We start from the raw sequence: 16,545 nt of genomic DNA on the forward strand, positions 1-16,545 counted from the left end.
CATGGATTGTCCTCTTTTATCATTCCTTCTTTTGCTGTTGGTAGCTGCCAGGCTTCCTTCTTTGCTGGGGAAGACTGTTGCTTGCTCAGTGGAACTAGAGGGGGAGTATGGGTGCATAAGGTACTCACTTAATTTCCTGTATAGGCTACCTACATTGTGGGTCACAGCTCAGGTTGGGGAACCCTCTGTAGGGTTGCCACTCTCCTTTCCATGCATATGAGTGGGATGTAGGTAAGCATGCAGGGCATGGGTGAATCCTTAAATCCACCCTCCCTCACCCATTTCACAAGCCAGCAGGCATAAAAAGGGAAGTCATCACTGTCTATCAAAAGGCTGCTGCAGGTGACACTGCTTCCCCAGGGACCACACAGTGACTCCGAGATAGGCGCTGCCCCTTACTTAGGGGGGATTGTTTTCTTACAATCTAGCCCTAAATACGGTCTCACTGAAAAGAGGGAAAATTGAAAGAATTGAAAACCAAAGCTGAAAAAATCAGGAAAAGATTCCTAACGGTGAGATCTGTTGGGCTGCCAACCACACTAGAACTGTAACCAAGTCCTGGGAGTCAGCTAAGACACTACAATGCTACATCATTTTGTCCTCTTCACTGGATCAGATGACCGGGACTGTCCAGGACAGAGAATAAGTCCCTCAAATTGATTCGAGCTGAAGCATAGACCATAGAGTAATTTCCCAAGGGAAGTCGTGGAAGCCACATTGCCTGAAACATTTAAACCTGGGCTGGGTGAAAGCACTTGGGAATTTACTGTCAAAGAATAATCCCAGTGCAGCAGACAACCTCAGGATCTCAATTGTTGGCTCTGGTGGAGGTGTTTCCCTTGCCGGACTGTAGCGGTGAGGGATACATGGTGGTGGTACCTGGAGGCTGTCATGCACCAGGTGCACAGAGTGAGCAGAATTAAAGCCCCTTTAAAAATGGGCAACCATTTTCCACTCACTGAGAGCAATTAGGCTGGTCAGAAATTCATTCCCCATAGAAATCAATGAGAAAGGCAGGCAGACTTGTGTCAGAGAAGTTTATCCTACGTATTTACAGTTTGGGAAGTTTTTAGGTTTTAGCAAATGTAGTTGTAAATTAAATTGTATTTGGTTGCCTTGTGGGCAGATAGGGTTCTGGAGTTTGTCACTGACCCACAGACCTCACCCAAACAGATCTGGTTTTACATTGGTCTAACTACACTGACTTCCCTGCAGTGAGTGCAGCTTTAAACTTAAACAGAGTGGAATCAAGCCCAAATCAGCTTTGCTCCCACCACACCACTTCCCTTGGGTCTCTGTGCATCTCTGATCTCTGCCTCTCTGTCCTGGGTTCTTCAGGCATTTGCCTCTATTGCTCTGTGTGCTTCATCTCAGCTGGGATCTCTGGGTTGAAGGATTTTCCTGCATGCAAACTCACTTCTTTAATAAAACTCCCGTTCCCTTCTGTCACAATTTGGCAGCCCTGTTAATGATTGTCTCACATTTTAATTAAAATGCAGCACTAATTACATACATTTAAAATAACCACACTATAGTCTACTCAGACCTGCATAAGCCCAGGCAGGACAAGGAAAGTGAGGTTGTTATGCTATATCCATTTGGTGCAGAAAGGGAAATAACCCCCAAAGCAAAATAATGGGAATGAATGCTTCTGCTATGTATACCCAGAGGCAGACTAATGTGAGATTCCCGCTGATATGCTGACCAGACGACTGTGTGTACATCACAAATGGACTGGCAGAACTGTTATCCAACCTGGTTATGGAGTCATAAGAACAGCCATACTGGGTCAGACCAAAGATCCATCTAGCCCAGTATCCTGTCCTCCGACAGTGGCCAATCCAGGTGCCCCAGCAGGAATGAAGTCTCCAAACTTCATTGTCCTGAGAGACTTAACATCCAGACAGAGTCATTCACATACCGCAGAGGAGCCCAGATAGTTTGGTTCTCCAGGCAATCCACTGGATTTGATCAAGCTTGGTGTACATGTAGAGAGCACAGTAATTATGCCCTACACTATGGTGTCGCCTCCTACAGACAAGTGTCATATTTAATTTTCACAGCACAATTCTTCTGACAGTCTGGGAATGAACAGTTAAGGGACACAGCACTTCAATCTTGCTCATATTTCTTTTTCATTTATTATAACCCCATGCAAGTTACAGCTCTCCATACAAACTAAACTACACACACACCCTTTATCATTTCCATAAATGGACATAAAATTAAGAATATCTTACAGGGAGACCGTTACATTTCATTTCCATATCATGGAGCCTGTTTCTGAATGTTTCTTGGCCACAGTTCAGGATCTGGGCCCACAGCTGTTTCTTTGATTGAAAGTGAGTTACTCAAGTGTGGAATTTGGGAGTCTTCGTAGACCATTACCAGTGAAAATGGCTGCTTTTTTTCTGTCTGTGCCTGGCTAGGAGATTGGGACTGTTTCACTCAGCTGTGACCCTCCTCTCGATAACCCACATCTTTAATTCATCTAGACTGGCTAGTGGCAATGTGCTGTATTAGGCTAAGCTTGCATTCATTTAGCAGTTGAAGCAAGTTCACTTATTAAGTGGGCACGACACTGACACATTATCTTCTGCAGTGGATGTTTGTTGGCTTCTAGATGGAGTTTAACATAGATTTTTAATTTAGAAAGCCATAAATAGTGTGGGGCTTGACTATCTGAGGCCTTATCTACACACACACTTGAACTGATTTAATTAAATCTATTTAAAAACACACAACTGTAGTTAAACTGGTGCAAGTTTGTGGTTAGCTTAGACCTGAGAAACAGGCTTTCGGTTTCTGGGCTACAAGCACATTGAGGAGCTGGAGCTGAAAGGCACCTTAAATTTGGAATACACTCCCTCCCTTGGTCTGATATAGCCTGAGTCTGTTGATGTTCAAGGAACACAGCAAAGGCCATTCTGGGAAGAGCTAAAATGTGTGAGATGGAGGGAGCTGGGGGTGGGAGAATAGAAGAATGTGATGTTGGGTTATGTTTCTTGCAGAAGGGCTTGGTTTGTTGGGAGCCGTTGCTATTTCTCTATTGTTTTGTTTTATTATAATGGATTGTATTTTGCATGTCATCGAGGCACCTAGAAACTAGTATTGTATATTTTCAGTAAGTAAAATAACTATACTTCCCCCACCCTGTGGGCTGTTGAGCAAGAATAATTTATCATGCAACAGAGAAAAACCAGTTTGTTACCTGTTGTAAGAACATCTTGCTGCTTGCATTTCTATGTGTATCTTTGGTATTTATAAAGGTTACTGAAAAAGTTCTTTTTAAAAACAAAATAATAAAGGTAATACTACCGTATTCCTACAGAATAGCATTTTCTATCTTTGATATACTGCACATATAACAACAACTTATTCTTTACAATTCATGAGGTAGGTATTTATTATACCCCTTTTGCAGATGGAAAAATTGAATACAGGGGCTAGAATCTGCATTCAGTTACACTGGTATAAATTGGAAGTGACTCCAGGTGTGTTATCTGGATTTACAGTAGCGTAAGATCAGAATCAGGCCTGGAGCATTGAAATGATTTGCCCAGCGACACACAACAAGGCAGTGGCTGAGTTGGGACTAGAACTCTGGAGTCTCCTAGTCCTGTGCTCAGTCCGATAGGCTATACTTCCTCCTAAAGCACCCTCACAAATTACAGAATATATGTATATATTTAAAATAAATACATGTGATAACACAACTGCTGTCCTTTAATCACCTTCCACATCCTGCCTTTGTATTTTGTCTACAATGGCTAGTGACCCAGAAAGCACTGCAGGCAGTGGCTCTGCCTGCATTGTAGCAGGGTTTAGGACTGTCACTAACTAATGCAAGAGAAGCACCGTGCCCTGAACTCGTGTCTCAGCAGTCTCATCTTTAAGCACTTTACTTATTTATAATAATAGTAAGAGCAGAACTTCTACCTTTTTAGCTTTTCCCAGAAGGACTGAAAATGAACAAATCGCAACAAGAGAGCAAAACATTTCGCTTTCACGCTGCTGAAGATTTGAGATGAAAAGGACCCAAGCGATAACAAGCCTTGTGTTAATACAATTATACACCTACTGGTGATTATAGCATATGGCAGTCTTCACACCAAAGTACTTGGGTCTGAAAGGCACTATTTGTTGCCTTCACTTCTTTTATCCTCACTCAGTATAACTAGTTTCTTTTATCATGGCTTGTGATGCATTGTTGTTTGCTCACATCAGTATGTCAGCTCTAAGGTAAGCAAAGCAAGCTTGATGATGCAGGTGGTACAGATGGGTGACCCTCAACAGAAGGAGAGACAGTGGAGTTAAAAAGCTTCACACGAGCTGTAGCTCTGGCCCATTGTTTTTTGCAGACCCTTGCCCTGTATTGCCATCAGAAAGCTGTGGGTTAGAGACATGAGAGAGCACTCTGCACTCGTGAGCCTCAGGAAAGTTTATTTAAAATCAACAGTGAAATGTCTGTCAGTCAAAAAAAAGTGAAATAATAATAATAATAACAGTGAAATAAATAGCACAGCAAGTGAGTTCTCTACGCTCTTCCTGACTTTTCTTGTCCTCAGCCACATCAAATTTAGGAACTAGAGCAGCTTCTGGGCTTGCATTTCATCCCGAGTAGAACGCAAAAGAATGGAGTCACTTGTTTGGTGATTTTGAATCATTTGTGGAGGGCTGACAGTAATTATAGCTCAAACATTGTTATTTTATCAGCTTGGCAAAACGGTCATGACAATTTACCAGCTCAGGCACGGAGTCTTCATCACCTAGTTATCAGGATGATGATAAAGGGCATGATATTTACTCACCTGTCAAAAAATATTATACAGCTTGAGGTGAGTGAACCAGTGGAATTTTGTAGGGCAGGGTTATATTAACTCGAACCACAAAGCTTGTCCGCTGGTTTGTTAAGGAACTTTGCAGTGCTCCTGGATGCTACAACCTTAATTGTATTCTACACAGACAATTGATTGCCTCTTATTTCTGTCCTTTATTCTCCAGGAAGATGACATCACCCGTGACAGTCGATTCAATTTCAGTGGTTATGGGATGGGTCACTGTCTCCAGGTCAAAGACGGCACCGCAGTCAAGGCCACTCCTCCAAACCCCCCTCTGGCGCCACCAAAAGATTCAGAGTCCATCAAAAAGAAGTTTGTTGACCGTGCAAAAAGGATTGATACAATATCCCGAGCTGCGTTCCCACTAGCCTTCCTCATTTTCAACATCTTTTACTGGATTACGTACAAAATTATACGGCACGAGGATATTCACAAGAAGTAGGCAACTCTCTGGGGTTGCTGGGACCTTGTAGCCAAAGCGATTTGCTTGTAAATAAACCATGAAATGTCTTTCTGTCATTTGGACTGAGGATTTTTTTTCACCCATGCTACTGAAGAGAATAAGACAAAAAAAATGGAACAGAAGAAAAAGCATAGGAAAAAAGTGACTGACTACCAAAAAAAAATGCCGTGGGACCATGCAATACGGATCCCCTTACATACACTCAATATTGTTCTTCCAGATTCTGCATTGATCAGACATTCTTAAACAGGGCCAAATTTTTCTCAACAGTGTCACTAAGATATTGAAAAAAATAAAAACAACCGACCAACCTGAAACACCTATTATGGGACTGTAATGGCTACAGTACAGTGAGTTATAAGAGGACCAAACTTATTCAGGATAATGCTGCCTTTCTATTTGAAACAAGTCTACTGAGCTACATTCCATTAAAATGTCTGTAGTTAGCAGTTCACCACGAAGTCCTTTTGTGCGTTGTCACTGATTTCTACTAACAGGGAAAAATGATTTATACTTTAATATCCTTGTGGGTGTGCATTTTAATATTATCTTGCTTTATTAGAACTGTAATTTTGGGGTCAAACTTGTGTATTGTGCTATTTATTTGATAGCTGACACTCATAGAAACCAGTTAAACTGCCCATTTTATTTTTGTTCTAAGAGAGTGCACTTATTTCATTTCATTTCTGCTGTTTTTACATGCAGCTTGAGGTGCCAAACTGTATTTTACCTATTGTGCTACTCTGTACCACACTATTTATTAAGAACTTGTTTCCTGGCTGGTGTAGCTCAGTTTAGCATTGACTTTCTGTTTCTTTCTATTACTGCTCTCATTGTAGCTGCAACTAATAGCTCTGTAGGTAAACACAACTTGTTTACAGACCTCTAATTTATATCTTTACTCGAAGTGGCGATCATTTTAAATATCATTGACTAACCTAAGAATTTTAAAACTGTACTGTGATTTTCATAACCTGTTACCTTTTGGTGCCAGAGCTACATGGTTCAGATCCTTGCTACATGTTTTAAAGTAGGAAAAAAATAAAAAATTGAAATAAAGGTATTTTTGCTTACACAGAAAAAGAAACTGTAAGATAAAACATAACAAGATCATTTAAAATTTTACACTTGCTGTAAAAGCATTTATTAAAAAAGTTATTTGTTCAATTTCAATAAAGCTAAGTGTGCTACTAATTTTTCTTTTCTTTTCAAGCTCCTTTTTCATTCGGGTAGTGCTATTTGCAATAAAAGCCAGCTTCTCAGTCACGCCAGCAGCGGAAAAGGGACTTAAAGCAGCAGCTGGGGGAACTCTAGGAAGGCCTACTTTAGTCCTCCTGAGCTTCCTGCTCCCACCACAGCAGAGGAGGCACCCCAGGGCAGGCGAGGGGGTGAGGATGGATCTTAACACACTTCCAGCAATCCTGTTTGACTGAGCAGAGCCTTGAGAGCTTTTATCCATCAGCACAAGTTATATCAGCCCTGTAGTGCCTTTGGGGAGAAGAGTGCCACCCAAGGCAGACCTCTGTATTGCAGGGTACAATGAGAGGAAAAGGAGACCCTTCCCCCTGATAACCTGTAGCCTTAGGGGAAGGTACAATGAACTACAAACCAAAAGCCTCTTGGCTCTAATCTTCTCCAAACTGGTCTTAATATTTCTGTGCACTTCACAAGCTTCATCAACTAAGGCCTCACATACCCCTATCTTAGGGACTATCACTTGCCCACTTAACAGCTAAGATAACGGAGAGGTTGGATGTGGTTAGTGCAGTCAGACTGAGAATAGAAGCCAGCTCACTCACAGGACACAGCCAAGTCTCATCCATCCAGTTTGCCACACTGCCTGTCAGAGGAAATAGCCCAGATTATGTACTTGTGTAGCCAACAGTCACAATAAGGACCTTTGTCCCTCTCTAGTGGCTAGACTACATATAGAGGTTAGTGAGTCTGATTAGCCTGGGGGCTGTAGAAGCATTAATTTTTAAGTCAGATAGTAGCAGCTCATGCTCGGAGATTACAGGTTCGTTTTCTACAACCAACCCAAACAAGGATGTTGTTACACTTAGCTACTCTCTGTCTAACCACTAAACCATGTCTGTGTTCCCAGAGCCAGGAAGAGAACCCAGGAATCATGATTACCAACATTCTAATTCACAAATAGTTCTGTAACTCAGTGATAAACTGTATTGTCCGCCGCCACACACACACAAACACACACTCTGGACTTGCCCACCAGATACTCCTATGCTTGAAGTGGAAGAGGTCTCTAAAGGTTTAAATGTATCTAAAGGTTGTGGCTTCAAACATGACTGATGAATCATGGGGATAAAATATGTAAATGGACAGGAGGATGCTGGAATAATTGTCAAAATTACTTTTTAATTGCACAATTATATTTTGAGGTGAATGAGGATATTGTGTTTATTTCTTATATTTGTAGTGTTAATATTCCAGGAAATGGGAGTTAATGTCCTTTTAAGCACTAGGTGGGGGACACATTACAGGGATAGTTTAAGAACACTGAAGGTGAACCCCTGGCCCCACTGAATGTGAGTTTTACCATTTACTTGAATGGGGTCAGGATTTCATCCTGACAGCAGTGGACAGAAGATGTTGCCTGTCTGTGCAGAGAGTGGAAGATCCTGCCTATGCAAAAAGGTCAGAACTTTAACAAACTCATCTTTCCAGAAAATGCACTTCAGTCTCAAAGGTGTGACAGTGTTGAGGGGCATGGAAGTCTCAAAACATTACAAATGAGCTTCAGAGCCTGTTGGTGACCAGTATGCATCCAGTCCAGGTTAGTAGAGATTAAAAATTCCTCCCATCAAGTGGATGTTTGGTAGTCCCTATCTGAGATGAGTTTGGTGGGTCTCAGGTCCAGCTGCCACAGCACAAACTCACCAGCACACTTTGCACTAACTGGCTGTTAGTGGCTAAACAACTTCTTAGCAGATGTTCCCAAGATTGGGAGAACTCTGAGTGGGAAGCTTGCTTTGCTGTTGCCCTGCAGATAAACCCAGGGCTTCATTCATTACAGCAATACAAGCTCTAAATCTCTACAATTTTTTTAAAGATAAAGTTTATGGCTATAAGGAAATTAATTGCAGACACACAAATTAGCTCATTAAGTAATTTACATATCTGTCACATGGAGCAGCACAAAATGTGTCAGTTATGCTAGAAGTTGGGAGGGAAAGACAGCAGCCTGTTTTGTGTACTCCTGACCTCTCCCACACCAAGGAAAATAAAAACCTACGCTTTTACTTAAAAAGTTCCTGGTAACATAGAGTTGCCAGCAGCAAGACAAAAGATGAACCAGAAAAAATGGACCATACCGATTAAAAAAAAAAAAAACGTGTCAGAGGACTTACCAAACAAAGAAACAATGGTGGCTCAGCATCAGGAACTCTCTCACAGGAAATTGTGGTGCTCGGAAAAATGACATCTACAGTTAGCCCTGAGTTCTGGGGATATTAAAACCCTCTCAGAGGCTGCTTCTCAAATGAATGCTCATGTGGGTTTATCTGGGGGAACAAAACTAAAAAAATTACACAACCACGGGGCAGATGAATTAAATGCTGAAGCAGCTTCTTTTAAAGGCACGTATGGAGAAAATGGAAGAGAAATGAGTATTTTGAGAATAGATCTCAAAGGAATAACCTTCACATACTAGGACTGGCAGAAGGGGCGGGGGGGGGAGGGAGAGAGTCAATGTCCTTGCTATAAAAACTGCTACCTGCCTTGTTAAAGTTGCGGGGCACTTTCCTCCAATTGAAATAGAGAATATCAAATTCAGATAAGGAAGTCAAGAAAAACCAAGCCCCATGATATTTAAGCTACTCACATTTAATGACAAAATTATGATAATGAATGCAGACTTCCCAACAGAGCTTAAAAAAAGGGAGTGGCATTCCACTGTCTGAAGAAAAGCCTCAAAGGAGCTGATATTACATAAATAAGGCTGCAAGTCTGTCACAGAAGTCATGGATTCTGTGACTTTCCAGGACCTCCGTGACTTCTGCAGCAGCTGGTGTGGCTGACCCGGGGGCTACTCGAGCAGCCCCTGGGCCAGCCGCACTGGCTGCTGCTGGGGCAGTCTCGGGCCACCGTGTGAGCCCCCCACTCCCAGAAGCAGTGGGGCTTCAGCTGATGTGCCCCACCCTAAGCAGCAGCGGGGGTCTTGGGCCTCCCCCAGCCCCAGAGCATCCACGGTGCCCCCGGGCCACCCTCTGCCCCAGATCACCAGTGGCACCCCAGGGCCACCACAGAGCATCCAAGATTTAGTCAGGGGAATATAGTACAAGTCATGGGCCATGAAATTTTGTTTACTGCCCATGACTTTTACTAAAAATATCCGTGACTAAAACGTAGCCTTCTACATAAGGTCTTAGGTATTTTGCTATTTCACACCACTGTATTTGAGTGACTCTGCTAAGTGCTTGAGGTGACCAGAAGAGGTTTAGCAAGTGCTTCACTAACAGAGACCAGGTGCTACAAAGAACAAGAGTATCGCTATTCAATTTAAATCTTGTTAATTGATTTGTAAAACAGACATTTTTTCTCCTCATAAAGCTATTCAGCTATTTCGATCTTATAGAAAAAGAAGGGGGTCTTTTAAAAGACTACATTAACTGGAAGAAAGTGGAAAAATGCACAAATAGTAATAAATTCAAGTTTTCTTCCCCCTCCAACCCCCTTTTCTTTTTCTTTCTTCCATTTTGTTCATTCTGTAAGACAACCTCTGAGGATATTGAGTTATACTGTACAAATAACAGGTTTCAGAGTAACAGCCGTGTTAGTCTGTATTCGCAAAAAGAAAAGGAGGACTTGTGGCACCTTAGAGACTAACCAATTTATTTGAGCATGAGCTTTCGTGAGCTACAGCTCACTTCATCGGATGCATACCGTGGAAACTGCAGCAGACTATATACACACAGAGATCATGAAACAATACCTCCTCTCACCCCACTGTCCTGCTGGTAATAGCTTATCTAAAGTGATCATCAAGTTGGGCCATTTCCAGCACAAATCCAGGTTTTCTCACCCTCCACCTCCCCCCCCCCCCACAAACTCACTCTCCTGCTGGTAATAGCCCATCCAAAGTGACAACTCTCTTCACAATGTGCATGATAATCAAGGTGGGCCATTTCCAGCACAAATCCAGGTTTTCTCACCCCCCAACCCCCATACACACACAAACTCACTCTCCTGCTGGTAATAGCTCATCCAAAGTGACAACTCTCTTCACAATGTGCATGGTAATCAAGGTGGGCCATGTCCAGCACAAATCCAGGCTTTCTCACCCCCCCCCCTTTTTTCCCGGGGACACACACACACACACAAACTCACTCTCCTGCTGGCAATAGCTCATCCAAACTGACCACTCTCCAAGTTTAAATCCAAGTTTAACCAGAACGTCTGGAGGGAGGGTGGGTAAATAGGCTACCTTGCATAATGACTTAGCCACTCCCAGTCTCTATTTAAGCCTAAATTAATAGTATCCAATTTGCAAATGAATTCCAATTCAGCAGTTTCTCGCTGGAGTCTGGATTTGAAGTTTTTTTGTTTTAAGATAGCGACCTTCATGTCTGTGATTGCGTGACCAGAGAGATTGAAGTGTTCTCCGACTGGTTTATGAATGTTATAATTCTTGACATCTGATTTGTGTCCATTTATTCTTTTACATAGAGTGTGTCCAGTTTGACCAATGTAAATGGCAGAGGGGCATTGCTGGCACATGATGGCATATATCACATTGGTGGATGTGCAGGTGAACGAGCCTCTGATAGTGTGGCTGATGTTATTAGGCCCTGTGATGGTGTCCCCTGAATAGATATGTGGGCACAGTTGGCAACGGGCTTTGTTGCAAGGATAAGTTCCTGGGTTAGTGGTTCTGTTGTGTGGTATGTGGTTGTTGGTGAGTATTTGCTTCAGGTTGCGGGGCTGTCTGTAGGCAAGGACTGGCCTGTCTCCCAAGATTTGTGAGAGTGTTGGGTCATCCTTTAGGATAGCTTGTAGATCCTTAATAATGCGTTGGAAGGGTTTTAGTTGGGCGCTGAAGGTGACGGCTAGTGGCGTTATGTTATTTTCTTTATTAGGCCTGTCCTGTAGTAGGTAACTTCTGGGAACTCTTCTGGCTCTATCAATCTGTTTCTTCACTTCCGCAGGTGGGTATTGTAGTTGTAAGAAAGCTTGACAGAGATCTTGTAGCTGTTTGTCTCTGTCTGAGGGGTTGGAGCAAATGCGGTTGTATCGCAGAGCTTGGCTGTAGACAATGGATCGTGTGGTGTGTTCAGGGTGAAAGCTGGAGGCATGTAGGTAGGAATAGCAGTCAGTAGGTTTCTGGTATAGAGTGGTGTTTATGTGACCATTGTTTATTAGCACTGTAGTGTCCAGGAAGTGGATCTCTTGTGTGGACTGGACCAGGCTGAGGTTGATGGTGGGATGGAAGTTGTTGAAATCATGGTGGAATTCCTCAAGGGCTTCTTTTCCATGGGTCCAGATGATGAAGATGTCATCAATATAGCGCAAGTAGAGTAGGGGCTTTAGGGGACGAGAGCTGAGGAAGCGTTGTTCTAAATCAGCCATAAAAATGTTGGCGTACTGTGGGGCCATGCGGGTACCCATAGCAGTGCCGCTGATCTGAAGGTATACATTGTCCCCAAATGTAAAATAGTTATCGGTAAGGACAAAGTCACAAAGTTCAGCCACCAGGTTAGCCGTGACATTATCGGGGATAGTGTTCTTGACGGCTTATAGTCCATCTTTGTGTGGAATGTTGGTGTAGAGGGCTTCTACATCCATAGTGGCCAGGATGATGTTATCAGAAAGATCACCGATGGATTGAAGTTTCCTCAGGAAGTCAGTGGTGTCTCGAAGGTAGCTGGGAGTGCTGGTAGCGTAGGGCCTGAGGAGGGAGTTTACATAGCCAGACAATCCTGCTGTCAGGGTGCCAATGCCTGAGATGATGGGGCGCCCAGGATTTCCAGGTTTATGGATCTTGGGTAGTAGATGGAATATCCCAGGTCGGGGTTCCAGGGGTGTGTCTGTGCGGATTTGATCTTGTGCTTTTTCTGAAAGTTTCTTGAGCAAATGCTGTAGTTGCTTTTGGTATCTCTCAGTGGGATCATAGGGTAATGGCTTGTAGAAAGTGGTGTTGGAGAGCTGCCGAGCAGCCTCTTGTTCATATTCCGACCTATTCATGATCACAACAGCACCTCCTTTGTCAGCCTTTTTGATTATGATGTCAGAGTTGTTTCTGAGGCTGTGGATGGCATTGCGTTCCGCATGGCTGAGGTTATGGGGCAAGTGATGCTGCTTTTCCACAATTTCAGCCCGTGCACGTCGGCGGAAGCACTCTATGTAGAAGTCCAGTCTGCTGTTTCGACCTTTAGGAGGAGTCCACCTAGAATCCTTCTTTTTGTAGTGTTGGTAGGGAGGCCTCTGTGGATTAGTATGTTGTTCAGAGGTATTTTGGAAATATTCCTTGAGTCGGAGACGTCAAAAATAGGATTCTAGGTCACCACAGAACTGTATCATGTTCGTGGGGGTGGAGGGGCAGAAGGAGAGGCCCCGAGATAGGACAGCTGCTTCTGCTGGGCTGAGAGTATAGTTGGATAGGTTAACAATATTGCTAGGTGGGTTGAGGGAACTTATCCTTGCAACAAAGCCCGTTGCCAACTGTGCCCACATATCTATTCAGGGGACACCATCACAGGGCCTAATAACATCAGCCACACTATCAGAGGCTCGTTCACCTGCACATCCACCAATGTGATATATGCCATCATGTGCCAGCAATGCCCATCTGCCATTTACATTGGTCAAACTGGACAGTCTCTACGTAAAAGAATAAATGGACACAAATCAGATGTCAAGAATTACAACATTCATAAACCAGTCGGAGAACACTTCAATCTCTCTGGTCACGCAATCACAGACATGAAGGTCGCTATCTTAAAACAAAAAAACTTCAAATCCAGACTCCAGCGAGAAACTGCTGAATTGGAATTCATTTGCAAATAGGATACTATTAATTTAGGCTTAAATAGAGACTGGGAGTGGCTAAGTCATTATGCAAGGTAGCCTATTTCCCCTTGTTTTTTCCTACCCTCCCTCCCCCCAGACGTTCTGGTTAAACTTGGATTTAAACTTGGAGAGTGGTCAGTTTGGATGAGCTATTACCAGCAGGAGAGTGAGTTTGTGTGTGTGTGTGTGTGTCCCTGGGAAAAAAGGGGGGGGGTGAGAAAGCCTGGATTTGTGCTGGACATGGCCCACCTTGATTACTATGCACATTATAGGGAGAGTGGTCATTTTGGATGAGCTATTACCAGCAGTAGAGTGACTTTGTGTGTGTATGAGGGTGGGGGGGTGAGAAAACCTGGATTTGTGCTGGAAATGGCCCACCTTGATTATCATGCACATTGTAGGGAGAGTGGTCACTTTGGATAAGCTATTACCAGCAGGATAGTGAGTTTGTGTGTGTGGTTTTTGGAGGGGGGGGAGGGGTGAGAGAACCTGGATTTGTGCAGGAAATGGCCCACCTTGATTATCATGCACATTGTGAAGAGAGTTGTCACTTTGGATGAGCTATTACCAGCAGGAGAGTGAGTTTGTGTGTGGGCGGTGGAGGGTGAGAAAACCTGGATTTGTGCTGGAAATGGCCCAACTTGATGATCACTTTAGATAAGCTATTACCAGCAGGACAGTGGGGTGGGAGGAGGTATTGTTTCATGATCTCTGTGTGTATATAATGTCTGCTGCAGTTTCCACGGTATGCATCCGATGAAGTGAGCTGTAGCTCACGAAAGCTCATGCTCAAATAAATTGGTTAGCCTCTAAGGTGCCACAAGTACTCTTTTTCATTGTACAAATAGCGGGTCAGACGGAGGAGCCTGGAGTCTCAGTCATGAGTTAGGGGCATAGTTGTGCTGTCCTAGGAGAAGCTCCAAAAGGGAACTATGCCTCAGAGAGTCATTATTCCTCCTCTGCCGCAGAAGCGGGAAGTAAGTCTCTGCAGTGCAGCTCATCCCATTCCCTGCCTACCCCACCCTCTCCTCAATGAGAGATGCTTAATTCAGCAAGAAGGTACTGACCGGACAATAATACAACATTCACTTACTACATACAGGCCATGTTCTGGGTTTGTACAACACTAACACAATGGGGTCCTGGTATGTGTCAGGTACTATAGTCATATCAATAATACATTTATCTTCCCTTGATCTTTGTGCAAAACTACTGTTGGCATCAATGCGAAATGCAGTGTGGATTAAGGCTGGTATGTCAGGCTACATTTATATGTTGTCTTATGGACCATCATTAAAAATGGAATTTGACTCTCTCCACAAAATGAGTTTGATTCTGCAGGCTTAGTAATAACATATTACTTAGCACATATAAGGCTAGATAGGTAATGCTGGAACCAGCAACATCATCAACCCAGTTCTTGAAGTTCCACAAATCTTTTTTTGCTATTAACAGATAGTCTAAGCAGTGTTGGTTTGAACTCCTTATGAATACATTTGATTTCAGTTCACTCTCTGAGAATCAGGTGAATCAAATAGATAGGTTTATAATACTCGGGGAGATTGAAAAAAACCACACAGGACCCAAACACAGGAATAACACCTGGTGCAGATGACATTCTAGCTGACATTTTTTTAAACATTGTGGGCACAGCTGGTACAAATCAGACAATGGATTCGTGGAAATTTCTCAGAAAAGAATCCTGTCTTGTGGCATAAGAAAGGCATTTTTATTTCACTCATTTAAAGCAAAAAGATAAGGACAAGCCTAACTATGGCAATTACTGATCCATCTCCTTCCTGCAAATGGCATGTAAGGTTGTCCAGGAAATCAGCAATGTGACTTAGGGTATGTCTACACTACGGAATAAGGTCGAATTTATAGAAGTCGTTTTTTTAGAAATCGGTTTTATATATTCGAGCAGGCAGGCGATACGGATTGCTAGCAGTCGTATTGTACCATCTTCTGCCAGGCAGGCAAGAGATGAGGATTGCTAGCAGTCGTATTGTACCATCTTCTGCCAGGCAGGCAAGAGAGGAGGATGGCTAGCAGTCGTACTGTACCATCTTCTGCCGAGCAGCCATGAGATGTGGATGGCATGCAGTCCTTCTGCACCGTCTGCTGCCAGCCAAAGATGTAAAAGATAGATGGAGTGGATCAAAACAAGAAATAGACCAGATTTGTTTTGTACTCATTTGCTTCCCCCCCTCCCCTGTCTAGGGGACTCATTCCTCTAGGTCACACTGCAGTCACTCACAGAGAAGGTGCAGCGAGGTAAATCTAGCCATGTATCAATCAGAGGCCAGGCTAACCTCCTTGTTCCAATAAGAACGATAACTTAGGTGCACCATTTCTTATTGGAGCCCTCCGTGAAGTCCTGCCTGAAATACTCCTTGATGTAAAGACACCCCCTTTGTTGATTTTAGCTCCCTGAAGCCAACCCTGTAAGCCGTATCGTCAGTCACCCCTCCCTCTGTCAGAGCAATGGCAGACAATCGTTCCGAACCTTTTTTCTGTGCGGACGCCAAAGCAAGGCAAGCATGGAGGCCGCTCAGCTCACTTTGGCAATTAGGAGCACATTAAACATCACACGCATTATCCAGCAGTATATGCAGCACCGGAACCTGGCAAAGCGATACCGGGCGAGGAGGCGACGTCAGCGCGGTCACGTGAGTGATCAGGACATGGACGCAGATTTCTCTGAAAGCATGGGCCCTGCCAATGCATGCATCATGGTGCTAATGGGGCAGGTTCATGCGGTGGAACGCCAATTCTGGGATCGGGAAACAAGCACAGACTGGTGGGACTGCATAGTGTTGCAGGTCTGGGACGATTCCCAGTGGCTGCGAAACTTTCGCATGCGTAGGAGCACTTTCATGGAACTTTGTGACTTGCTTTCCCCTGCCCTGAGGCGCATGAATACCAAGATGAGAGCAGCCCTCACAGTTGAGAAGCGAGTGGCAATAGCCCTGTGGAAGCTTGCAACACCAGACAGCTACCGGTCAGTTGGGAATCAATTTGGAGTGGGCAAATCTACTGTGGGGGCTGCTGTGATGCAAGTAGCCCACGCAATCAAAGATCTGCTGATATCAAGGGTAGTGACCCTGGGAAATGTGCAGGTCATAGTGGATGGCTTTGCTGCAATGGGATTCCCTAACTGTGGTGGGGCTATAGACGGAACCCATATCCCTATCTTGGCACCGGAGCACCAAGCCG

At 43.8% G+C, this 16,545-nt stretch overlaps 1 protein-coding gene across 3 annotated transcripts in view; it reads left to right on the forward strand.

Annotated features, from left to right (window-relative positions):
- The window catches only part of GLRA2 (glycine receptor alpha 2), a 164,080-nt gene extending 157,648 nt beyond the window's left edge, over positions 1-6,432 (forward strand). For all 3 annotated transcript variants that reach the window (XM_084623518.1, XM_084623519.1, XM_084623520.1), the window contains exon 9: positions 5,005-6,432. In XM_084623518.1, coding sequence (XP_084479644.1) covers positions 5,005-5,283 — 279 coding nt within the window. In that variant the 3' untranslated portion in view covers positions 5,284-6,432. The remainder of the gene's footprint in view (positions 1-5,004) is intronic.
- Positions 6,433-16,545: the final 10,113 nt, after the last annotated feature.

Source organism: Lepidochelys olivacea (assembly GCF_965140295.1).
Source record: "Lepidochelys olivacea isolate rLepOli2 genome assembly, chromosome: 1".
Taxonomy (NCBI): Eukaryota; Metazoa; Chordata; order Testudines; family Cheloniidae; genus Lepidochelys; species Lepidochelys olivacea.